The sequence below is a fragment of the Chlorocebus sabaeus genome, chromosome 8 (assembly GCF_047675955.1).
Source record: "Chlorocebus sabaeus isolate Y175 chromosome 8, mChlSab1.0.hap1, whole genome shotgun sequence".
In the NCBI taxonomy this organism is placed as follows: domain Eukaryota; kingdom Metazoa; phylum Chordata; class Mammalia; order Primates; family Cercopithecidae; genus Chlorocebus; species Chlorocebus sabaeus.
In genome coordinates this window covers 100,020,501-100,045,859 of record NC_132911.1, presented here as the reverse complement: position 1 = coordinate 100,045,859, position 25,359 = coordinate 100,020,501, and the positions used below count along the sequence as shown (strand labels likewise).

Below are 25,359 nucleotides of genomic sequence, written 5' to 3'. Positions count from 1 at the left end.
CACAGTACTTCAAGGGAGTGGCGAGCCGGAGAAGGCTATCTGCTGCCCCTGGCTGACTCTTTTCCGCGCACGTAGCCCGCTGTCTCCCCACGCAACCCGGCACATGGTCTCGCCCACTCCGGCCGCAGCCCACGTGGGCCGGGGAGCGCGGCTGCGCCGGGCCGGGCAGGCTGAGGAACCGGCGTGTGGCACTGGTGGACTGGGCGTGCGGCCCTGCGAGTCGGTCGGTCCCGGGGTCACCCGCTACGGGGCGCAGGCCTCGCCACAGGTAAAGCAGGAGCTGCCTCAGCGCGAGGATCGCGGTCCTGGCAGGAGTTCAGGTTCCGGCGCACCCGCGTCCAGACCGCGCCCCAAGGCCTCAAGGGCCTTTAGGTTTTCGCGGCCCAGTCGAAGGTGATTGGTTTTGTTTTGTGTTTTTCCCTGGCTGGCGTGAAAACTCAACCGTGTTGACTAATTAGCGCGGTGTGAGAAGCCTCAGGAGGGGGCTCTGCCTTCCTGCGGAAGTTTGGGGGAACTGAAATGGGCTAAAATGGCCTAGGAAGTATTGAGAGGCCCTTTATTAGGAAGCTACCCCCATACCTCCCTTTCTTTCCTGATTTCATTTATAGCCTTTCATAGGTAGAAATCTTGAACCCTATTTCAGTGCCTTTTTCTAGCGAAGCACTGGGCACTCATTGAGAACCGTATATATGAATTGTTAATAGACTTCAGAGTTTCTTTAAGGGTTTTCTGTAATTTTCCTGATGAAAGGAACTTGTTAGAAGACTTCCGGTTACCACCTCACAGGGCTTTTATACACATCTGCTTATCCCCTACCCGCTTTTGCATACTGTGTAAGCCAGTGAGTTAACTGTACTTGCCATTGATTTATTTCCATTCCGCAAGCATTAGAGCAGTACAAGGCTCTGGGAGAGTGGAGAATAGTCCCTGGAAGGGTGGATCCAGGGATGAGACCCAGCCTTGCTCTCGTGAATGAACAATTAATCAATTGTTAAGATGTTTAGGCAGCAATGAAATAATGTGGAGAAGATAGTGCACTTGTAAATAAAAATGCAAGGATAAACATTAGTTGTATGCACAAAGATCTTTTAATGACGGGATGAAATTTGAAAGTGAATCTTCCTGATGTTTAAGGGGTATTGAGTGTGGAAAGGCTTCAGGATGAATTTGGGATTTCAGAAGTTTGAAGTAGGATGAAGTGCTTAGACGTCAAAAAATGTTAGAGCTGATAGGGGCCTTAAGAATCATCGTATTGTACCCTTAGCCTTTTAAAAAAGCATTATTTGAAGAATGGTTATTGACCCCACACCCACCCCACATCATGGGCTAGATGTTTTGTTAGACTGCTACCAGAAACAGCCTTGTCAAGGTAGCACAACCGAGGTCTTCTGGCTTCCAATTTAGTGCCCTTATGACTACTGTGCAGAGAATGAATGTTGTAGGTTTGAGGGAAAACTTGGCACATTTGGAAGCCCATTTCCTACCAAAATCTGACAGAAACCACCTATCCCAGCAGGGTATTGTGAATACTTATTTCTCTTCTAAAATCATCGCAAAAATACTTATTTCTTTTCTAAAATCATCGCAAAATGGGCCGAGCGCAGTGGCTCACACCTGTAATCCCAGCACTTTGGGAAGCCGAGGTGGGTGGATCACGTGAGATCAGGAGTTCGAGGCCAGCCTGGCCAACATGGCGAAACCCCATCTCTATAAACATACAAAAAAGTAGCCAGGCGTAGTGGCGGGCACGGGTAATCCCAGCTACTCGGGAGGCTGAGGCAGCTGCCGAGAATCGTTTGAACCCAGGAGACAGAGGTTGCAGTGAGCCGAGATGGTGCCATTGCACTCCAGCCTGGGCGACAAGGGCGAAACTCCGTCTCAAAAATAAATAAATAAGTAATAATAATAAATAATTGCAGGATGAAAGGAGACTTTCACTTTCGTAAAATCTCTTTCAGCAAACTTCCCAAAACTATGCATCTCCAAGAGGAGATTAGACCCTCAAGTATTTGGTCTAATTTAGAGCATAAAACAAGCCGAATTCCACTATGTAGAAAAACAAAGTATAAAGTTGTAGGCCGCAATTAATTCAGCAGAATTCATTTGTATTTGGTTGTGTAATCAATAATAATGGCTAACATTTATTGAGCATTTCTTATATCCTGACTCTATCCTGTGTTTTATATGGATAATGTTATTTAATGTAAGATTATATGCATCAAATTTACCTTTCTTATTAACTGGCTAAATATAAATCCCTTCATATTCCTGGAGTTTAACATAGCACTAGCCTTTCCTGATAAAAATCTTTTTGAAAACTACTTTTTCAGTCAAAATATACAGGTATTAATTGCTGGTTGCTTATTTATTTCTGTTACCTGGTTTTGTTTGCTAGTTTGGACCTTTTCTTTTTGAAGGCTTTTTTCTTCTTTCCTACAGTGAAACAAAACTTGACAAAACTGGTTTTGTTCAATTCCCTTTGGAAGAACAGCTTTATCTGTGAAGTAATCAACAGTGTTCAGCCCTGAGAATGAAGCAAGAAACTGCTTTCACTGTTCTATATATCAATAATAATAATTTGATGATTCATTTAGGACACAGTAGATTTCTGTTTTTTCATTTTGGGACAAATTTATATACATAAAATATAAAATGCATTTGAATAATTCAGTGTTACTTTGATCAGCAATCTGCTGCAGAAACATCCTTCACACCAAATTTCAAGAACACTTAATTGCATCAGCTTATTCTCTTTAAATGATTAAATTAACAGATTAGTGAGGTCTGCTGTCATTTGAACATTTGCAGATTTTTGTTTCAAGCATTTTTCTTACACCAGTGATGTTGCATTGTTTTTAAATTGTAAAGTATATCTTTATTTTTCCACTCAGAAGTTCCTGTCTGTTGGTTTGTAACTGAGATTGCCTTGTTGTTGGATTTTCCTGTGCATAAGAAACATCTCACTATTTTAGACTAACTATATTTAAACACCTTTCATTTAGAAAAAAATAATTTCCAGTTTATTTTTTTGTTGTTTGAATACTGTTTTAAACATTTAAGTAAATTAAATTTCTCTTCTTTTGACGGTTGTATCTTTCCTTTGTAGACTAAGAAAAATGGCTTTGTTAGCCCAACAGATACCCAGGTGGTTTAACTCAGCTAAGTTGAGGAGCCTCATTAATGCTGCACAACTCACAAAATGTTTTACTAGACCAGGAAGAACATTGTTACATGGCTTTTCTGCTCAGCCTCAGATATCCTCTGACAATTGCTTTCTCCAGTGGGGATTTAAGACTTACAAGACTTCCTCCTTATGGAATAGTTCCCAGTCTACTAGCCCAAGTAGTCAAGAGAATAATTCTACCCAAAGCAGTCTGCTTCCTTCCATGAATGAACAGTCACAGAAGACACAAAAGATACCCAGCTTTGATTCTGAGCTGTTTCTAGAAGGTAATTCTGAACTTTCAAAAAAGTCTCCCTTTCTCTACTTTGGCCATTTGATCAAGCTACCTGTTTACATTCTGCTAGCCCATTTCAGGTAATATTTTTTATCAAGAAAGAAAAAGAATAATACCGGTTCTATTGATGAACTTCTATCATGCCTTTATTTTACTGCTAAGAAAAAAAGTTCGTGGGCTAACGTGTAAGATTATTTTATAGCTACACATATAAAACATTTGCTTTCTAAATACTTTGTTGTTTAGATTCTTAAAACAAAATTATTCTAGTGGTAATTAGTTTTATTAGGGTATAATTATATCAAGTAAAATTCATCTTGTGGGATATATAGTTCTATGAATTTTGACATATGCATTTAGTGTCTAACAACTACTGCAATCAACAAATAAAACAGTTATATTACTCCAGAAAGTGCCCTCATGTCGCTTTTTAGTCAGTCCTCTCCTTCCTATGGGTCCTATTCTAGGAATATTTCACTGGTAATGAAATAATATAAGGTTAAGTAGAATATGAAGGAAAGAGAGCTAGGGAGAGGGCAGGGAGGAGATGCTGGCTATAAATGATGAGAAAGGCTAGTTAATGATTAGAGGCAAAAAACAGAACAAGAAATCACAGACCTGATTCCTAAGCTTAAGGTATTGTGTAGTTCTAAGTATCTTCCATACTGCGTTTGATTTTAAAAAAACAAAAACAACTTCAGAATCAGCGCTGTACTAGAGAGAGTCACATCTCCTGTAGAGAGGACTACAGGTTGTAGAAACAATCATAGAAGCCCTCTTAAAGATGTATTTGAGGGTAACTTGAAGGGGAGGGCATTGGGTCAAAACAAAGTCTTTCAGGATATAATTGCTTTAATCCATGCAATTCAGACTGTTGGCATATGTGTACTTTAGGCCAAGTTAACAGGCTATGGTAAACTCAATCTCTTTCAAAATGCGCTCGAAAGTTAGGTAATCTTTAGCATTCTCACCTACTGATTAAGTGAAGGAAAGGCATTGTGTGCTTTAAAATTTACCAACAAATTTCTAATCTTGGAGGAACAGTAGTTAGTCTGTCTAAATAGTTGTAACCTTACCTCTTAAAAGGTGAAAAATTGGGGTCTTCTTGGATATTTAATTCTAAAATCATCCCGAGATTTAACCATTGAAAGAAGCAAACAAGGGAAGAGCCAGTCTTTGTAGAAATAGTTTTAAGTGTGCATATTAGAGCACTAATTTGTTTCTCTCTTTCAAAGAACTGGATGAATTGCCTCCATTGTCTCCAATGCAGCCAATTTCAGAGGAAGAGGCTATTCAGATTATTGCAGACCCTCCATTGCCACCAGCTTCATTCACACTTCGAGACTATGTGGATCATTCTGAGACTCTGCAGAAGTTAGTTCTTCTAGGTAAGTTTGACTAAACTACAAGTACTTTTTGTATGTACTCTTCATTACTTTTTTTACTTTTTTAAATTAACAATTTAATCTATACTAAGTAGTATACAAACATAAGCAAAAGTCAAATAGTATAAAAAGGCTTCTAGTGAGAAACTGTATTCCCTGCCTCATCCTTGCTGATCTTGCATCCTATTCCCCAGATGTATCTACTTAACTTGTATCATGGTTTCTGTTTGTGTTCAACCTCCTTATTTTAAAATAATTGTTTATAGTGCTGTTGTTTGATTCATCAGCTTTAGACATCATTTGATCTCTTGTATGTACACATCTACTTTTCCTGTATTCTTTTCAATTCTCCTAATATAAATTACAATTTTAGATCAATCAGTAGTTAAATTATGACTATAAATATTGCTATCTGCCCTAACAAGAAGTATGCTACCATTATTTACCTTCCTGTACAACTTTTCATTTTTCCGGCATTAATAGTTGCCTTGTTCTTCATTTGATGAATTGTTTTGTTTGTTTCTGGGGTTAAACTTTTCCATACTTTCCAATAGCCACTCAGGACAGTTTTTCCCAGGTAACCCTATGAGATGATGTATTCCATTTCTCCAGAGTGGATTGTTCCCTGCTTGTCCCACTACCCTGACCTCCTTCCTGAAGCCACCGTCCTCCTGATTTGGATGGTTTCTCTCCAGGCCTACTCTATAGCTGTCTTCGCTTGTTGACCATTAGGTTGCACTTGGATCTGGATGGCTGAAGGGAACCAGGGGATCTCCCTCCAAACTTTAATTTAGTCATCTTATTTTTAGTCTGGCATTTTATTACAAACTTTTGCTTTCCTCATTTTCTCTGGGTATGGTACTTCTCATACTTGATTTTCCCAGATAATGAATCTCCTTTCTCCTGGTGCATTGAGAGGAACTGGATTTGGGGGAGGTCAGATTTCTCCACACCGAATCCCCCAGTTTTTAGTCTGCACCTCACCTCTAATCTCTCAGATTTCTAGGGACTCCAATTTTGGAGACTTTGGAGTTTTTCGTGGTACTGATCACTTACCACTTGCCAGATTCTCATTTGCAAGCATTTCAGTGTCGTCTTTCTCCTCTCTGATAAGGCTGTTGCCATGCCTTCATCTGTTTTCAGATATGTGGGGATATAATCTCGTTTCCTCAAAGAAGGATCTTTTTTTTTGTTTCTCATTCCTCATATTTTTGGGAGGTGATTTTTAACAGGAGAGGAAAAAGAAAAACCTTTGCTCTGTTAGAAACTTTGGGAGTCATCCTTGAATTTTTTTTTTTTTTTTTCAGATGGAGTCTCACTGTGTCTCCCAGGCTGGAGTGCAGTGGCGCCATCTCAGCTCACTGCAACCTGCCTCCCAGGTTCAAGCGATTTTCCCACCTCAGCCTCCCTAGTAGCTGGGATTACAGGCGTGTGCCACCATGCCTGGCTATTTTTTTATTTTTAGTAGAGACGAGGTTTCACCCTATTGGCCAGGCTGATCTTGAACTCTTGGCCCCAAGCAATCTGCCTGCCTGGGCCTCCCAAAGTGCTGAGATTATAAACATGAGCCACTGCACTCAGCCTATCCTTGATTCTTATTGCTTTTGTCCCCTTCCTCTTTACATCTAATTTAACACCTTATCCTATGGATGCTACCCTCTTTATTTCTTTCAAATCCATCCACTTCTGTCATCCTACAGTCACTACCTTGTTTAGGTCCTCATTTGTCACTGAGTGGCTGCAGGAGTCTCCTATCTTGATAGTCTTCTCCTCAGCAGTATTGGCTCTGATATCTTTACAGTGTTAGTGTTCTTTCTGAAATGCAGATCTAAGTCAGTGACCTACTTAAAATCCTTCAAAACCTTCCTATGGCATCAAAGCTTGCGCTGATTTGGCTTCTGCTTACCTGTTCAGCTCATGGCTTGCCACTTCCCTCCTTTGTTTAGCCAACTCCAACAACTGGAGAACATCACTGAAGTCCAAGTAACTTCTAAAGTGTCTTCTTGACCCTGCAGACAGAGTGACCCTCTTCAGGCTCTCATTTCACTTCCTGCTTACTTTGATCCTAGCACTCATGACACTCCATTATAATTGTATACTCATCACTCTGTGCCCAGTTACCCAAATGTTACCTGTATGTTTAGAATGGCCTTTGTTCTCAAGAAGCTTCAAGTCCTCAGAAACATCTAAATATTAATGCAAGGATGAAAGGCAAAGTGATAAGTCCCACATGAGAGATGCAAATAAAGTGTTCTGTGAATCAGCCTAAGTGTCCATCAGTGGATGAATGGTTAAAGAAAATGTGGTATATTTATACATTGGAGTACTAGTCAGCTTTGAAAAAGGAGATCCTGTTATTTGCAACAACATGGATGAACCGGGAGGATGCTATGCTAAGTGAAATAAGCACAGAATGACTAATGCTACATGATCTCACTTATATGAAACCTAAAAAAGTTGAACTCTTAGGAGCAGAGGGAGCTGGGGAGTGGGGGTGGGGAGGAATGGGGAGTTGTTGGGCAAAGGGTACAAAGTTTCAATTAGACAGGTGGCATAAGTTCTGGAGATCTATTGTCCAGCATGATGATGGTAGTTAATAATAATGTATACTTGAAAATTGTTAAGAGAGTAGATTTTAAGTGTTCTCACCACACAAAAAAATGATGAGTATGTGAGGTAATGAATATGTTAATTAGTTTGATTTAATCATTCCATTATGTATTCAGATGTCAAAACATGTTGTACTCCATAAACATATAATTTAAAAAATGTACATTCAGAGGTAGGAAAATGATGATGTCTGCTGTGAGGACGTCACCTTTCCTCTCGAAACAGCTTTCCCTGTCTTATGGCAGGTGCTATGGGTAATACAAGATAAACTAAGACACAGTCCCTGTCTTATCTTTTTTTCTGACACAGGGTCTTGCTCTGTCTCCCAGGCTGGAGTGCAGTGACACGGTCTTGGCTCATTGCAGCCTTGACCTCCTGGGCTCAAGTGATCCTCCCACTCAGACCCCCAAGTAGCTGGGACTTTAGGCACATGCCATCCTGGCTAATTTTTTTTTCTTTTGTAGAAGGGGGTGTCACTATGTTGCCCAGGCTGGTCTCAAACTCTTGGGCTCAAGCTCTCCTCCCACCTCGGCTTTCCAAAGTGCTGGGATAACAGGCATGAGCCACCATGCCTGGCCCAGTCCTTACCTTTAAATAATTTACAGTATACATACAGGTTTGGAATATGTTTCAGCCATTCCTTTACCTGTATGCTGATACTTCAACAGCATGTGTTAGAAATAACTTAAATAATAGTAACTTAAGGGAGACTTATTTGCTTGGTCAGACAGTATTTTTGAGTACTCAAGTCCTAGTTGCTTCTCTGTTTGCTTCTGAGACCCATTTTCTGCCTGATCTGTGTCCCAGGAGGCCAAACCCCTATGCACCAGGGTTCCTATGCCAGCTGGCTTCTTGGCAGCTTCAGCCAGCAGGAGGCACCTATAGGACAGAAGGTAGAAGAGCCAGGTGGGGATATTTTTCCCATGTTCCTTCCCTTCTTTGGGTCCTGTACCTGCCTCGCTCCATGACAACAGCTCTCTTGAGCAGCCCTTCCTTAATAGCCTGTAGTCCCTCTGTGCCTTGGTAACATTTTGCCTCCTTGTCTCTTTAATGTTGGGAGGGTTCTTGTTTGTTCTCTTAAGGCTGCTCACACCGCTGTAAGAGTCCCTTCATTAAAGTCCTTGTCATTTGTGCTTTCTAGGGCACGTTGTATAGCCTGCTAGACCCTGATTGATGTACTAAATACGTGTAACCATAACTGAATACAATGGTAATATTCGTAATTACTGAACTGATGAGGTAAAGCCCAACTAGACTGGTCACCTAGAGGTTAGAATCATTTACTATTCTTTTTTTATAACCCCAGTGCCTAACAGAAGTGCCTGGTCCGTAGTGGGCATTCAGGGACTATTTTTTCAAGTTAATGAAATGAAGTGAGCCCAAGTTATTTGCATTGAGAGCAGTGTGCATTCCTGATGAGATTCTGCTCTCCTACTGCTGCTAAAAAAGCAGCTTTTCAGGATTTCTGTTCGAGCACAGTCAGGGTGTGACAGCTCATGCTGAGCAAGGCACTTCAGTTCATGTCAGCTGTAATATTGAGTTAAATGTGAAGTCTGAACCCTTTATGTTATTTTTAAAGCATCTGTTCTCCCGTTTATCACAGATTTTTGGAACTGGTTTTCATCTTATTTATTTGTCCATCTAATAATTGGATTTATTTTTCTACTAATATTTAAATTACAAAAGAATTACATCTGGTTGTCAAAAGTGCAGATATTATAAGAGAAGGACCTCTTGCCCTCTCTTCATCCCCCGTTCCACTTCTCAAAAGTAACCACTATTACCAATTCGTGGAAAAGCTTTCCAGACCTTTTTCTACACATAGGTTTTATACTTTTCTGTAACCTTAATTTTTTTTTAATTTTATGTTTTTCTAGTAGAGTTAGTATAGATTTAGATTCTTTATCTAGAATTAATTTCATATAAGATATAAAGAGAATTTTTTTTAAAAAAGTATAGCTAGTGGTCCCATATATTTTAACAAATAGTCTATCTATTTAATCTGAAATGCATATTGTTGTATAATAACATTTTTTAGTTTATTCTGGATCTTCATTCTGTGAGTGTGTGTATTAGGCTGTTTTTACACTGCTGATAAAGACATACTTGAGACTGGGCAATTTACAAAAGGAAGAGGTTTAATGGACTTACAGTTCCATGTGGCTGGGGAGGCCTCACAATTATGGCGGAAGGTGAAAGGCACGTCTCATGTGGCAGCAGCCAAGAGAAGGGAGCTTGTGCCGGGAAACCCCCCTGTTTAAAACCATCAGGTCTTGTGAGACTTACTCCGTATCACACAACAGCACAGCAAAGACCTCTCCCCATGATGCAGTTACCTCCCACCAGGTCCCTCCCACACCACATGGGAATTCAAGATGAGATTTGGGTGGGGACACAGCCTAACCATATCATTGTGTCTATGTGTATTTAATCCATTTCACTCTTCATGGGCATCTTTTATCAATACCTGTTTAATATCAAGAAATTTGGATTTATAATCATATTTGGTTCTAATATTTGGAGTTATAATGAATATGTTTTTTTTTTTTTTAATTGTGGATGCCATTAAGAAGTTTTAAATGTGGAGGTTTAAGGTTGTATATTTTCTGCTTTGTTGTATACTTGAAGGGCTATGTGTTCACTTGTTCTCAAACATTTCTTGAGTTTCTTCAAGGGACTTGTCTCAGTGCTAAAGACCTAGAGATTACAATGATGAGTAAGGCACAGGGTCATTTTTATTCCCCCTATGATGGGAATCATAAACATGTTTTTAAAATAATGCTTATAACTAAGGAAATAATAAAATCTTCAGAGACAGTAACATTTTATTCATATTGTTTGTTACCCTGCAGAATTACCAGTTACTACGGGGTTCATTAGGAACTGACAAACTTCTGAAACAATATTCAAGAAACCTTAGACAAAGATGATGACCCTACTCCAGTATGACTTAGTGAATTTGTTTTGGGGGGAAATGTAGCACTAAATGCTCTATTTTCCTCTGTACTTGATTTTTAAAATAAATACTATGTTGTTTCTGCAACCAAGTTAGTTTAAAAATATTTAGAAGTTTCTATTGATCTATCTCAGTGTTCCTTTGGATAGGTATTGATCTCCATCAGTAATTTCTTGTGCTTATGTATATGAGTTTAACGGGTGAACTAAGAAGTCATCTTCAAACAGTATTTATAATTTATTATAGGAGTGGATTTGTCCAAGATAGAAAAACATACAGAAGCAGCAAACCTCCTTCTGAGACTGGATTTTGAAAAAGACATTAAGCAGATGCTCCTGTTTCTTAAAGACGTGGGTATAGAGGATAACCAACTGGGAGCATTCCTGACAAAAAATCATGCAATTTTCGCTGAAGACCTTGAAAATCTGAAGATCAGGTAGGACTTTTAAAAGGATTATCGGCCGGGTGCGGTTGCTCAAGCCTGTAATCTCAGCACTTTGGGAGGCCGAGACGGGCAGATCACGAGGTCAGGAGATGGAGACCATCCTGGCTAACACGCTGAAACCCCGTCTGTAGTAAAACATACAGAAAACTAGCTGGGTGAGGTGGCGGGCGCCTGTAGTCCCAGCTGCTCGGGAGGCTGAGGCAGGAGAATGGCGTAAACCCAGGAGGTGGAGCTTGCAGTGAGCCGAGATCGCGCCACTGCACTCCAGCCTAGGCGACAAAGTGAGACTCGGTCTCAAAAAAAAAAAAAAAAAAAAGGATTATCATATAACCCAAGTGGTTATGAAGGAAATATATGTGCAAGTTATTCTGTAAGTCTCTGCTGCACAAGAGTCTATGGAGATAATGAACATGAAAGTTATTTTTTTGTTATAGACCTTTTTTGATCTAAATTTTTACAACAGTTCTTTTATTCAACTACCTATTATTATTATTATTATTTGAGATGGAGTCTCGCCCTGTTGCCCAGGCTGGAGTTCAGTGGCAAAATTTTGGCTCACTGTAACCTCCGCCTCCCGGGTTCAAGTGATTCTCCTGCCTCAGCCTCCCAAGTAGCTGGGTGATTATGGGTAGCCACCATGCCTGGCTAATTTTTGTATTTTTAGTAGAGATGGGGTTCCACCATGTTGGCCAGGCTGGTCTTGAACTCCTGACCTCAAGTGATCTGCCCATCTTGGCCTCCAAAGTGCTGGAATTTTACAGGCATGAACCACCCTGCCCAGCCCCATTATTATTTTTATGTTTTCAACTTATTACTGAGTCAGTAATTAACTCTTTCTCTTTAGAAACTGGAATAAGTTTTTTTCTTAAATAAAATCATCAACAAATAACTAACTTATCTGAGAGTACACTTAAAGATAAGATCTTTTGTAGTTTTTTTGTCTGGCCAATTTTTGTTGTTAGATGTTTGATATTGTCGTGGCAAATTACTATGTAATTTGCTTAATCATTTCCATAAGTTGGCTATTTTGGTTGTTCCTTGTTTTCTTCTTTAAAGAGCACTTTTATAAACATCTCTGTACTTCATTCAACATTCAAAGAATTACTGAATTTGTGAAAATAAATACAGTGAGATATTGATCCATGAGGTAAGAATCCTGCTAGGCATTGGGAATATCACAAAGAACAAAACCCCTGTCCCTAAGTTAACATTTTGAATTCATCATCACCCCCACCTATCACCCAAGCCAGTCTATATTCCCAGATTCACTGAATGCCCTTTTGCCCAACTCAGAAATATTGGTATTAATTTGCTTTCTCTTCTTTTATCATCTACATCTAATAAATCATGAAAGCCCATCAGTTCTTCCTTTCTTATAGCTCAAATCAGTCATGACATTTCTCTGAATCTTTGCTTTGACTGTTTTGCCTCAGTTCCCCATCATACCACACCAAGACTACTGCAACAGTCTCCTAATTGGTCTGCCTCTAGTCTTGATCCTCCAGACTGTTCTCCACACTGATGTTGATTCTCACTACATTTCAGAGAGCTTTGCAGTTCCTTAAACCATCATAGTCTAATGTCTTTTCTCGGAATTAGGAAAAAAAAAACGAAACAAAAACTGCATTTATTAAATTGAACATTTGAGCCCTTCTATATGCGAGACACTGGCCTAAACTTTAGACATCAGAGACAGTCTTTCCCTTCATGAGAGTGATATTCTGGTGTAATATAGATAGGCTATCACAATACAGAGGGGAGAGAGAATGATTCTAAGAAACTAATCTGACATATCCAGCTCTAGTCTTCCTGGCTGTCAGGAACACTAATTCCCTCTGCAGTCAAAAACCAGCCTTTTTGCTCAAGATTTATTCCAAGAAAGCATGAATACCAGGAGGGTAGGCATCATTTCCCAGGCTGCACTGTTATTGTTAATAGCCCCTTTGTACATGGGAGTCGCAGAGAGGTTAAATAATTTGCCCAAGATTACACACCGTTAGTATAAGCAGCAGAGTAAGTGGTTTCAACTCCAGTTAATCAAACTCCAGGGTTCTGACTACTACATACTGTCTCTGCATTTAATTCTTTGACAGAAACTTAAGCTTAGTAGCTTAAGTTACTTGCTCAAGCCATACATGCTCCTAATAACTGAAGAATATTCTCACATAGGTAGCATAGTCCATTGATTCCTAATCATAGTCCATTGATTCCTAAGTTTTTTTCTTTTTTTTTTTTTTTTTTTTTTGAGGCGGAGTCTCGCTCTGTCGTCCAGGCTGGAGTGCAGTGGCCAGATCTCGACTCACTGCAAGCTCCGCCTCCCGGGTTTACGCCATTCTCCTGCCTCAGCCTCCCGAGTAGCTGGGACTACAGGCGCCCGCCACCACGCCCAGCTAGTTTTTTGTATTTTTTAGTAGAGACGGGGTTTCACTGTGTTAGCCAGGATGGTCTCGATCTCCTGACCTCGTGATCCGCCCATCTCGGCCTCCCAAAGTGCTGGGATTACAGGCTTGAGCCACCGCGCCCGGCCTAGTTTTTTTCTTAAATAAAATCTGGCTAAACCTGGCTGGCTATCAAATTAAGCTGTAGAACGTTTATAAAAATTACTTAGAATTTTGTAATACGTCATGCAACCACATATATTCAAAAGAGTATACAGTAAAAAAATACTGAATAGGCACGGGTGTGAGAACCTTTATTTAAATGAACTTTGTTACTGGTTCTGATGTATGCAGCAGTCTTATTTATATAACAGCTGATTTCATGGACTTATTTTTTCAATAAAAAATTATGTTTAAAAGATCCTTGTAGAATTTTCAAATGAATAATTGGCATTTTAATTATTTAAATACTCTTTTTTTTGGTTGGGTGGGCATTATATCTTAATTTTTTATTGGAAAAATCATTACAATGTAGACAATAGTTTTGATAATTTTTTAATCAAATGCCAAACCTTGCTGCCAAAAAAACAACAAGTAATACCTCCTTTTCTCCTACTTTGTCCCTTGGCTTTCCAGGACTCACCTATGGATACAGCTGCTGTTATCAGGATTTTTTGTTCAACCTTCTAGGAATGTTCTATAAAGCATATATCTGTGTATACACACATGAATACAAATACATAACAATTGGTAGCATTTATACATACTATTCTGTATCCCACTATCTTAACTATATCTTGGAGATTATTTTTTCTTGGTGCTGCCTATTCTTTTTAACTCTAGTACAGTCCATGCTGCGGATCTCCCTAGTACCTGTTGATAAGCATGGAGTATGTTTCCAGTCCACTGTTAGGACAAGGCTGCAGTGACTTACTTTGTATACTTCTGAAAAATCACACATATTGGTGCGTCTCTGTAGGACATATTTCTAAAAGTGGAAATGCTAGGTCAAAGGGTATGTTCATCTGTAACTTCAGTAGATATTGCCAAATTATCCTTCAAAGGGGTTGTTTTCCAGCTTATACTCTCCCCAACAGTGTACAGAAGTGCCAGCTTCCCTGTTATCCTCACAAATACAGTGCTATCACACTTTGCTTTCAGTTCATTGTATAGATAAAAAGAATACTTTATTTGTTGGTTTGGAGCATCAAATGTTGAAACATGGAATGTTGTTTGGAGCATCTTTTCATATGTTGAATTTCTGTCTACATTTCCTTTTCTGTAATATATCCTTTGCTATTTTTTAACCAGGCTTTTTTCTTTTTTGGTAAACGTTCTTTTATATATCAAGAAAATTAGTTCTGTATCTGAGACATGTTGCAGATATTTTTCCTAGATTGTCACTTGTCTTTTGACTTCATTTATAGTGGGGTGTTTTTTTTTTTGTTTTGTTTTGTTTTGCCATGCACTTAAAATTTTTATATACTTAAATTTATAAATATTTTAACTATTTTTAAAGGAGTAATAGTCATGTGATTATAAAGTAATATAAGTTTTGGTATATAGTATGAAAATACCATAGGCTTTAGATGTAGGCATGCCTGAGTTCACATCTTAGTTTTGTCAGTAATTAGGTGATGATCTCAGACAAGTTATTTAACTTCCCTGAATCCATGTTTCCTCAAGTGTAATGAGGAAAATTTACCTGGCTCACAAGTTTTTTTGTTTTTCTGGTTAGAATTAAACAAAATAATATCCTGATATATTTTAGACATTTAGTAAAACTATCTTTTACTATGTTCTTAGATTTTTTTAAAAGTAATGTTATTTTATAGTCAAGCTTTCTATATTTTACTAACTTACATAGTTTAATTTTCAGAAACTTAGCAGGAAAATATCTAAGTTAACAAAATACATATTAAAAAACCATAGTAAAAAATTATTTATGAAAATACATATTCAGGCCAAGCATGGTCACTCAAGTGTAATCCCAGCACTTTGGGAAGCCGAGGTGGGCAGATCACTTGAAGTTAGGAGTTGGAGACTAGCCTGGTCAACATGGTGAAACCCCGTCTCTACTAAAAATACAAAAATTAGCTGGGTCTACTGGTGCATGCCTGTAATCCCAGCTACTTGGGAGGCTGAAGCAAGAGAGTCACTTGAACCTGGGAGGCGGAGGTTGCATTGAGCCAAGATCATGCCACTGCACTCCAGCCTGGGCAACAGAGCGAGACTCTTCCTGAAAGGAAAAGAATAGAAGAGGGGAAGGGAGGGGCTCAGTAAATATACTAACCTAAAAAATGCTTCTCTCAGTTGTAACCATTATTTCCTTAATTTTCTTAATTTGTGTTATTTTCTTAATTTGTGTTTTTCTGTTCTTATCCCCCCAAAAAAATAACAAAAAAACTTAAGCAGAAGCTATTTCATTCTTTCTTACCAAGTAATAAACCAGATTAATTGAAAAGAGAATCTAAAGGTTGGTGCAAAAGTAATCATGTTTTTGCTATTGAAAGTAATGGCAAAAACCACAACTAATACCTATTAGTGGATTTCAGAATTATTTTCTGTTTTTAAGTGTAAATGGAAACCATCTAGAGTTGGGTGAATGCTTATTTTGTTTTAAACATGTTTTTGCCATTTTTGCCATTGTTACAGAATGCTTTTATTTAGTTAGTAATTTAGGATGTAGGAGCCTTTTTAAAAATAGCTGTTATTTTGGAAAGCAGCATGAGACTGTGTCTCAAAAAAAAAAAGAATGTAAATGTTTATCACATGCGTATATATTTATGTTTCTCTAGGGTGGCTTATCTGCTTTCAAAAAATTTCAGTAAAGCAGATGTTGCACAGATGGTCAGAAAAGCACCATTTTTGCTGAACTTTTCAGTGGAAAGACTGGATAACAGATTGGGATTTTTTCAGAAAGAACTTGAACTTAGTGTGAAAAAGGTAAAGAAAAGGAGAGAATTTGTTTATTTCCATGTCTGGTACATTTTAGTAGCTGATAAATCTCATGTTCCTAACAGATGCCCGGCCCATGTGAATCATATACATTTCTGGTATTTTTTGTACAAAAATGAATTATCCTGCTAGTTTAAACATAGAGCTACATCATTTTATAATACTTAATCAAACTGGTTCCTTCAGTTTTTGTTTTCTTTTTTTCCAAACAGTACTAACATTATATATTCCTGGGGTTCCTATCATTTTTCTGATTGGGTCATATTTTAAGTTTTAACTTTGTGTCTTAGTAATGCCTTAATTCTCCAAACTAGTTAAAGATGCACATATAGTAATACTAGATTGTTCTGTTTGCAACCACAGACTAGAGATCTGGTAGTTCGTCTCCCAAGGCTGCTAACTGGAAGTCTGGAACCCGTGAAAGAAAATATGAAGGTAGGACAACTTTAGGCTTTTGAGAAATCAGTTTCTTTAAGTGTTAAAATCCTCTGAAGAGAATAGATTTTGCTGTCATCTAAAAGAAAACTAGACTTTAAAATAAGTTATTTCTAAAAAGAGAAATAGGAAATTATCTTTAACAAATGTCTAGCAAGCAGTTTGTTTCAGTTAATATTTTCATGTTGACCAGGTATTAACATGAGTAAATCACCTTGCAGACATTGATACCCACAATCCTAAAGCAATAGATAGGGATATAAGTGGTACCCTGAAACTGTTTCTGTTGCCCATTGTGGGAGTCTGATGTCTTTGTTACCTGGGCAGTGTTACCAGTCTACGAAACTACTCCTGTTGGCCAGCATGACAGTCTGTGTATGTCTCAGGGAGTTTTGGAGGCTGGATCCAAAAGACTTCTGTGAAAAGAGTAACAGACAACACATTGCTCTCCTTTGCACCTGTCCCAATTGCCAACTCTCATTCTATCACAGAATGTACCAGACATTCTTTACTGTCCTTCTGCAAGAGAATAACATGAAGCCAAGAACAGCTGACTAGTTAGTATATAAAGCTGTAGTAGTATTTGAAATATTATGTAAGGGCTGTTTTCTGAAGTGAACAGTTCAGTCATTAAATAAATCATTATTGAGCTCCTGCCCAAGCGCCATGCTGGGGAGACAGCTCCTCCTCCCAAGGAGCTTACAGTCTAGTGGGGGATCAAATCCAGAGTGATGGGGGCAGTTACTTGGTGGGCGCACACAGGACACTATGGAAGCAAGTAGAGGACCTGGCCCATGTTTGGTTGTTTAGTTCCTTATCTCTGCTTGGAATGTTGACATGTCATTTTTCAGACAACATATATGTCGGTGTGCTTGGGAGCAAAAGCTCAAAAAGCATTTTGATGACCCTGCTGCTGAAGGACGTGTTTGGTGTTGGGCCCATGCCTCTGACCTGCAGCCCTCCCATGTCACTCATTCTCTCTCGTAATTATGGTTGCCCCTTTGGTGATCTTCATGATGATCACTGTGTAGCTCTTTCTCAGCAGAGGGGTTTGAAATTCCGGTGACCCCAGGAGCCGGAAGCTGTAATTCCCTGAAGGCACTGGCATAGCTGTCTCCAAATTTTAAAATGTTATTTTAAGTTTAGAAGAATCATGGCCAGGCGCGGTGGCTCACGCCCGTAACCCTAGCGTGGGAGGCCGAGGTGGGCAGATCACTTGAAGTCAAGAGTTTGAGACCAGCCTGTCTAACATGGTGAAACCTCATCTCTACTAAAAATACAAAAATTAGCTAGGCGTGGTGATGGGCACCTGTAATCCAGCTACTTAGAAGTCTGAGGCAGGAGAATCACTTGAATCCAAGAAACGGAGGTTGCAGTAAGCTGAGATCGTGTTACTGCACTCCAGCCTGGATGACAGAGCGAGATGCAGTCTCAAAAAAAGAATCTTGTCCAGATGCGGTGGCTCATGCGTGTAAGCACTTCGGGAGGCCAAGGTGGGTAGATCACTTGAGGTCAGGAGTTCACGATCAGCCTGGCCAACCTGGTGAAACCCTGGCTCTACTAAAAATACAAGAACTAGTCAGGTGTGGTAGCATTCCTCTGTAGTTCCAGTTACTTGGGAGACTGAGGCAGGAGATTGTGCCACTGCACTGAAGCCTGGGCAACAGAACGAGCTCTATCTCAAAAACAAAAAGAATCAGCGCAGCCTTGCCATGGTACCAAAATAACTATTTCTACTTATTATTCATAGCAAATTTACTTTCGTTTAGGTTTACCGTCTTGAACTTGGTTTTAAACATAACGAAATTCAACATATGATCACCAGAATCCCGAAGATGTTAACTGCAAATAAAAGGAAACTTACCGAGACATTTGATTTTGTGCACAATGTGATGAGCATTCCCCACCACATCATTGTCAAGTTCCCACAGGTAATGCCACTCACAGCTCTCTCTGTAAGCGCTGCCATTGCGCTTCATTCAGAGCTGCTGTCCAGCTGCATGTTTCTGTACACTGGGAGGAGTTTACAACTTTCAGGGCACAAATGTACATCTCCTGAGGAGAAATCAGTGATTAGTCTGTTTCCCTGGAGTTTCTACCTAGTCCTAGTTCTGTTTGTTGGAATCAGGCAGAACAAATCGAATGTAGTCTCTCTCATGTTTTTCTCCACTTAACTTTGAAATAGATCACTTCCCTTAAAGGTCTTTTTACTGCTACATGTACTTTTTAGTCACAGTTTATTTAAATCCATGAATCAATGAGCCATATTGTAATGATCCCTATCCCAATATAAAATTGTTCCAGTTTGCCATAATGTCCAAGCCGTAATTATATTTTCTAAGCTAATCAAACTCTTGTATTCTTTACCTAGTGAGTGATATTATCTGCTGTTCACAAGAATATTGATCTTGAATATTACTCTTTAAAAGCAGAAACTTTGTCTGATTTATACACTGCCAAATCCCCAGTGCCTAGAACTACAACTGGCACTAAGGGAGGCGCACAATTAATATTTGATGAACAAACGAATGATTGGATTTTATCAAAGTAATCCTTTTTTCCTATTTCCTATGCAAATAGCCACTCAGTATTTATTGGATAAATGACAAACTGAATTTTTATTTAAGTGATCCTTCTACTCCATTTGCTAGAACACGTGTTCCTGTTTTTGAAAAAAGATGGGTAAAAGAAATATTACCTTAATATAGCTCTCAGAACTAGACTGCATTAGGTCCAGTTCCTTCACATACAGCTATATTTATTTGCCTATTATACTTCACGAGGAATGGGTCTCTAATATAGGATTTTCCTATTTTACCAAACATAAATATACTCATTATAGAAGTGTTAGAAGCCTACAATTTTGTGAATTTGACTCATGGAGTAATTGTAAAATAATCTTCAACAAAAAAGCAATGACAGTTTGTTTTTCCCTGGGTTGGTGGGTAATTCAGGGACCACAGATGATGGTAAGAATATATGATATTGTCCCCTCCTAGCCTTCGTGGTCTGTCATTTTTCCAGTATATCACTGAGCATCCATCAGTGCTAGACACTGGGCACTGAGGATACAAAAGTCAAGCAGACATGGTCTCTGTTCTTGTGGAACTTATAATCGAGTGTGGAAGACAGGTTTTAAAATAGAATTGCTTTGGTCGGGCGCTGTGGCTCACGCCTGTAAACCCAGCACTTTGGGAGGCCAAGTTGGGCAGATCACAAGGTCAGGAGTTTGAGACCATCCTGCCTAACACGTGAAACCCCTTCTCTACTAAAAATACAAAAAAAAAAAAAAATTAGCCAGGCGTAGTGGCGGGCGCCTGTAGTCCCAGCTACTGAGGAGGCTGAGGCAGGAGAATGGCATGAACCCAAGGGGCAGAGCTTGCAGTGAGCCAAGATCGCGCCACTGCACTCCAGCCTGGGCGACAGAGCAAAACTCCGTCTCAAAAAATAATTAATTAAATAAAATAAAATTGCTTTATATGATGGTAAAGAGTCCTAATCCGAGCTCCTACAGTGTGATTTAGAAGTGGTAGGAGAATTATAGAAGTAATAACAGCAATTGAGTACTTACTGTGTGCCAGCTCTATCTTTATTGCTTTATTTGTATTAACACAGTTAGTTCTCATAACAACCATGTGAGGTAGATGTTATTATTACCCCTATTTTACACATAAAGAACTTAAGCTTAAAGAGATTTAAGTAACCTGTCCAAGGTTACCCAAGTAACAAGATTGGGGCACAACCACAATTAGAACTCCAGCAGTCTAGGATCTGCTAGAAGTGACATTTGAATTGTTTGTAGAAGAGTGAGTGGTGTTTGAAAGATGGAGAGGAGCTTTCCAAATAGAAGAAATTATAAGCTGACCAGATGTATCAAAATCACTTAAAAACACAGATTTTTAGGCACCCCAAACCCTTGCTTCTGAGAAGCTCTATTGTAGAATTGTGGCTTCCAAATTGGGATTCTCAGATTCCTAGAGTCTGGGTGGAATTATTGGGGGAAAAAGAACAGAAAAATAAAAAGCTTATTAATGAAAAAATACATTAACAGACAGTAAGGCTGTGAACGGGCTGATATAGACTTTAAATTTTTGGCTGGTGTTTAAATCTCAGTGGTGTGGAACTAATTTTCTCATGCAGATAATATTCCTGGTTGGCAGATCTGACAGGATTAATTAAAAATGGGGAAAGAAGTAATTTAGTCATTTCAAAGAAGAGATCGTGGAAGGTAGAGGATAACAAAAGCAGTTTTAGGGTAATGAATGTGAAGAAATCACTAGGCTAAGGAAAGAGGTTATATTCAGTATCCCCCGAAACCTTGGCTCTCCCCTTCCTCTGTGATTTTCTGTGAAGGCAAAGCTGAAGTCCACCTTAGGATTAGAGGGAACCAATAATTCTCAGGCTAGGGGCACTTTTTCTTTTTAACTCCGAAGAATTTAATATGTCATTAATGGGATGAAATTTTTGTGCCAATGGCAAAGTAGCCCCTGGTGGCCAACAACCCTCCTCCTGCACCACCACACCCATAAAAAAAGAAGGGAGAAACACTTCAATCTGAGCAGTAACTTTTGGACTTGAAAGAGTATACAACTCTCTAATGATGGAGTAACTTTGGACCACTGGAGAAGTAAACATAATATCTACTCATAAGCTAAATAAATGCTTTGAAGTGTTATTATATTTAGGAAATTAATAATAGTTTGGGAGCACCAGAACCGTTTGTGGTTTTGTCTGTATGCTGGGTGATAGTTGTTTTTTGGTTTTTGGTTTTTTGAGACCGAGTCTGGCTCTGTTACCAAGCTGGAGTGCAGTGGCATGATCTCAGCTCACTGCAACCTTCACCTCCCGGGTTCAAGCGATTCTCCTGCCTCAGCCTCCCAAGCAGATGGGACTACAGGCACCCGCCACCATGCCCAGCTAATTTTTGGATTTTTAGTAGAGATGAGGTTTCACCATGTTGGCCAGGATGGTCTCAAACTCTTGACCTCATGATCCGCCCACCTTGGCCTCCAAAGTGCTGGGATTACAGGTGTGAGCCACCGTGCCCGGCTGGGTGATAGTATTTTAAGCCAAGAATCACTGCATTGGAGTCATACTTTAAAATATATATATATATATAACTTCTTACATCTTCATTATCCATAATATTGTGATCATGGGAATTCAATGATCAGAACAAGGGCAGAATAGCAGAGACTGAAAAGAGAGATGTTCTGTTCCAAAAGCAAGCCAATCCCATGTTGAGGTAGCACCCTGTACTTTTTTTAGTCACTCTTCTCATAGTACTTTGGTTTTCAGCAATTGCTTTTCATAGTGTCCTTTCCAACTGATCTGTTACTGTTTTTACTTGAATGTAGGGAAAGAGGCCTAGGGGTTGTGTATCATGTCCTGTGTTCACATTGTGTCTGTAACAGCCAAGAGGAGAGCTTGAGGCAGGCATAATATTGAAAGGGCTTCCTCTGAGCCTCGCTAGGGGGCCTCACAGATCTCTCAGGCTTCAGGGCTGTAGCTCAAGTCTGGCCAGATCTCCCATTTCTCTCTTCTTTCTGCAGTCGGCTGTAGAGCCTTGCCTGCTTCTGACTCCTTTCTAAAGTTGCTGCTCACTGTGGTTTTTAGGAGTTTTAGTTTGAGGCAGGTAAGACATACTTTCCCAGTTGCTCTCGCAGAGGTCAGATTCATTTCATTTTGATTCTAGTTAAGGGGAGGTGTGGGAATTTAAAAAAAGAGAGAGAGAGGTGTTACAGATTATAAAAACTTATCTTTTTTTTTACAATAACATCTTGATCTCTAACATTGGTTCTCAAACTTGGTAAATATCAGAATCATCTAGAGGGCTTGTTAAGACAGATTTCTGGGTCCTGCTCTCAGAGTTGCTGATTAAGTAGTTTTGGGGTGAGGCTTGAAGATTTGCCCTTTTTTTTTTTTTTTTTTTTTTGAGACGGAGTCTTACTCTGTTGCCCAGGCTGGAGTGTGCAGTGGCAGGATCTCGGCTCACTGCAACCTCTGTCTCCTGGGTTCAACCAATTCTCCTGCCTCAACCTCCCGAGTAGCTGGGATTATAGGCATGTGCCACCATGCCCAGCTAATTTTTGTATTTTTAGTAGAGATAGGGTTTTGCCATGTTGGCCAGGCTTGTCTTGAACTCCTGACCTCAGATGATCTGCCTGCCTCAGCCTCCCAAAGTGCTAGGACTACAGGCGTGAGCCACCGCGCCAGGCCGAAGATTTGCTTTTTTAACACATTCTCCTCTGTCTCTGGAGCACTCAATCTTCTTTGCCCACATTATAGCCCTTAATTATTTTATTATTGTTTTGTATGTTGATTTTGAATCCCTTTTTCTAGTTTTTTAACAGAAAATATAGGATTTAAATCCTCTGGCATTTATCCTACTTACTGAACACGTGGTTAGTACTTTGTATTGGTTAACCTATTAAAATTTTTGCCAAGTAAACTTTTTAATATTTCATCCTCCAATGTGCAATGTTTTTTAAAAACTTTTTTTCTTTTCTAGGTATTTAATACAAGGCTGTTTAAAATCAAAGAAAGACACTTGTTTCTTACCTATTTAGGAAGAGCACAGTATGATCCAGCAAAACCTAACTACATCTCTTTGGACAAACTCGTATCTATTCCTGATGAAATATTTTGTGAAGAGATTGCCAAAGCATCAGTACAAGACTTTGATAAATTCTTAAAAACGCTTTAGATTTTTATGTATGTGAAAATGCAATATTGTAAAGTGAATATATGTATGAATAAATGAATATATTTTTAAATGCCTCGGGTCTCAACTGATATTGGAAACCATTTGATACTGTAAATTTGGGTACATATACTGTGGTAGATTTTTCATCAAGTTCCTAGTGACTCAATTCTTGTTTACCTTTTCCTTCTTAGAAAATACAGCAAGTTCAGAGAAAGGGAGAGAGTTGGTTTACTTTAAGTTGGTGCTTTGTCATTCTAGTGAAGATGAAAACGGAGGATTTTTAAAGTGGTTTCATTATAAAATGGCTTTATTTCATTTGAACTGTTACAAGTTTCCAGAGCACATACTACATTAGTCATCTAATATCTACAGCTCAGATAATGCCACAAAGCACACTTCATTTTGGATTATCTACATTGTTAACTTCTTGAACACAGATATTCACAGTTGGCTAAGAATCAGGAAAAGGAAAGTGGAGTTTAAAGATTAGGGGCAATGAGATATAGTGAAAGGCTTAACTAGCCTTTGACTTATTGCCAGTAAACAAAGATTTGTTTTCTGTTTATGACGTGTTATCCTGGGCAAGTGATTTCATGTCTGAGTCTTTGCTTTTTTATTTGTAAAATGAAGTATCACAACTTCAGTTGTCTGCGTTATGATCACCAGATTGGGTAGACTGTTAACACTGGTAACCCCCATGAACCACACCTGGTATTTGCACTGTTGTGTAGTTAGTCCTCTCCCACACTGACTCTGGGCCAATGTGATGTGGCCCAGGGGACATTTGTCAAGCACAGGCTTGATAAGAATTTGCACATCAGGGCTTGCCCTCTTGGAACATTTGCTCTTGGCACCCTAAGCTACGGTATAGAGAGGTCTGGTTACTCTGCTGGAGAAACTAGGTGGAGAGAAAGATGTCTGTCCAAACCCCAGCTTTTTCAGCCATGCCAACTGAGTACCAGACATGCATGAAGAAGTTATCTGGGATGTCCCAGCCTTAGCAGACACTACACTAAGCAGAACAACCCAGCTGAATTCAGAATTGGGAGAAAGTGAGTCACTAACTTTCGGGGTAGTTTGTTGTGCTGAGGGTTTTGTGGTATGCTGGATGCCCTTCAAAAAACCTCATGAAAAACTAAATTTGTAATTGGTCAGGGCCAGGTATAGTGGCTTTCCTGTTACATATTTTATTCATGCAACTGACATTTGAGTTCCTAGAATACAGTGGTGAGTGTGACATAGATAGGTGCTTTCATGGAGTTCTCCAATGGATGAGATCAACAAACAGGAAACAATAAAAAATAAGCTGGGGACACCATGGAACCATCCTGTCCTCTCTTTGTATGGCTCACAACCGCATTTTGCCTTTATGAATAACCCACTGAACAACCTTAGTCAGAATAGTCAAGTCGTGCTGATACAATGAACAATCCTAAAACCTCAAATGATTGAAAAACCACAAAAGGTTTTTATCTTATACATATCTCTTAGGACCACAAAGGCTCTGCTCCACATCATCTTTAGTGATACAGGTTGATGTATCCTGTCTCCATCATTTCTGGAGTGTTACCAGTCTATGGAAAAGGAAAGGAATGTGAAGAATTGCTCTTAAAAAGTTATCACATTTTTCTTGGCTAAAGTGTCACATGGCCATACCTAACTTGGAGGGCAGAGAAAGGCAATCCCTAATCCTGTGCTGGGAGGAAAGAAAACCAAAATTAGTTTTTGAATCAACATTAATGACTACCAGCAAACATTCAGTCTCTAGCTTAATTCCTTAGGAGCTGGATTTTGTGACAATTTTGGGTTTCTGATCTTTTGATATGTCTTTTCTTGTCATCTTCACCTGTAACCAGCAAGCTAAAACATAAAGGGTAGAAGGGAGGAGAGTTTATTGAGTACCTACCCTCTGCAGGGCAATGTGCCAATGTACATATGTATTGCATTTCTTCACATCTTTCAGACTTCACTTTGGCTAGTGTAAGATAGAAGAGATCATTCATCAGCTTTAGTGCTGCATACAGGACT

General features: G+C 39.2%; 1 protein-coding gene across 2 annotated transcripts; it reads left to right on the top strand.

Moving 5' to 3' along the window:
• Positions 1-113: 113 nt before the first annotated feature.
• MTERF3 (mitochondrial transcription termination factor 3) lies at positions 114-23,404 on the top strand. Of its 2 annotated transcripts, none has more exons than XM_038000261.2 (8): positions 114-268; positions 3,107-3,450; positions 4,694-4,846; positions 10,656-10,845; positions 16,031-16,178; positions 16,554-16,625; positions 18,395-18,556; positions 23,137-23,404. In XM_038000261.2, exons 2-8 carry the CDS (start codon positions 3,117-3,119, stop codon positions 23,329-23,331), a joined length of 1,254 nt encoding a protein of 417 aa, XP_037856189.1. In that variant the 5' UTR covers positions 114-268; positions 3,107-3,116; the 3' UTR covers positions 23,332-23,404. The 2 variants fall into 2 exon arrangements, with proteins under 2 accessions (XP_037856189.1, XP_007999345.2); XM_008001154.3 differs by having other exon boundaries at positions 132-393.
• Positions 23,405-25,359: the final 1,955 nt, after the last annotated feature.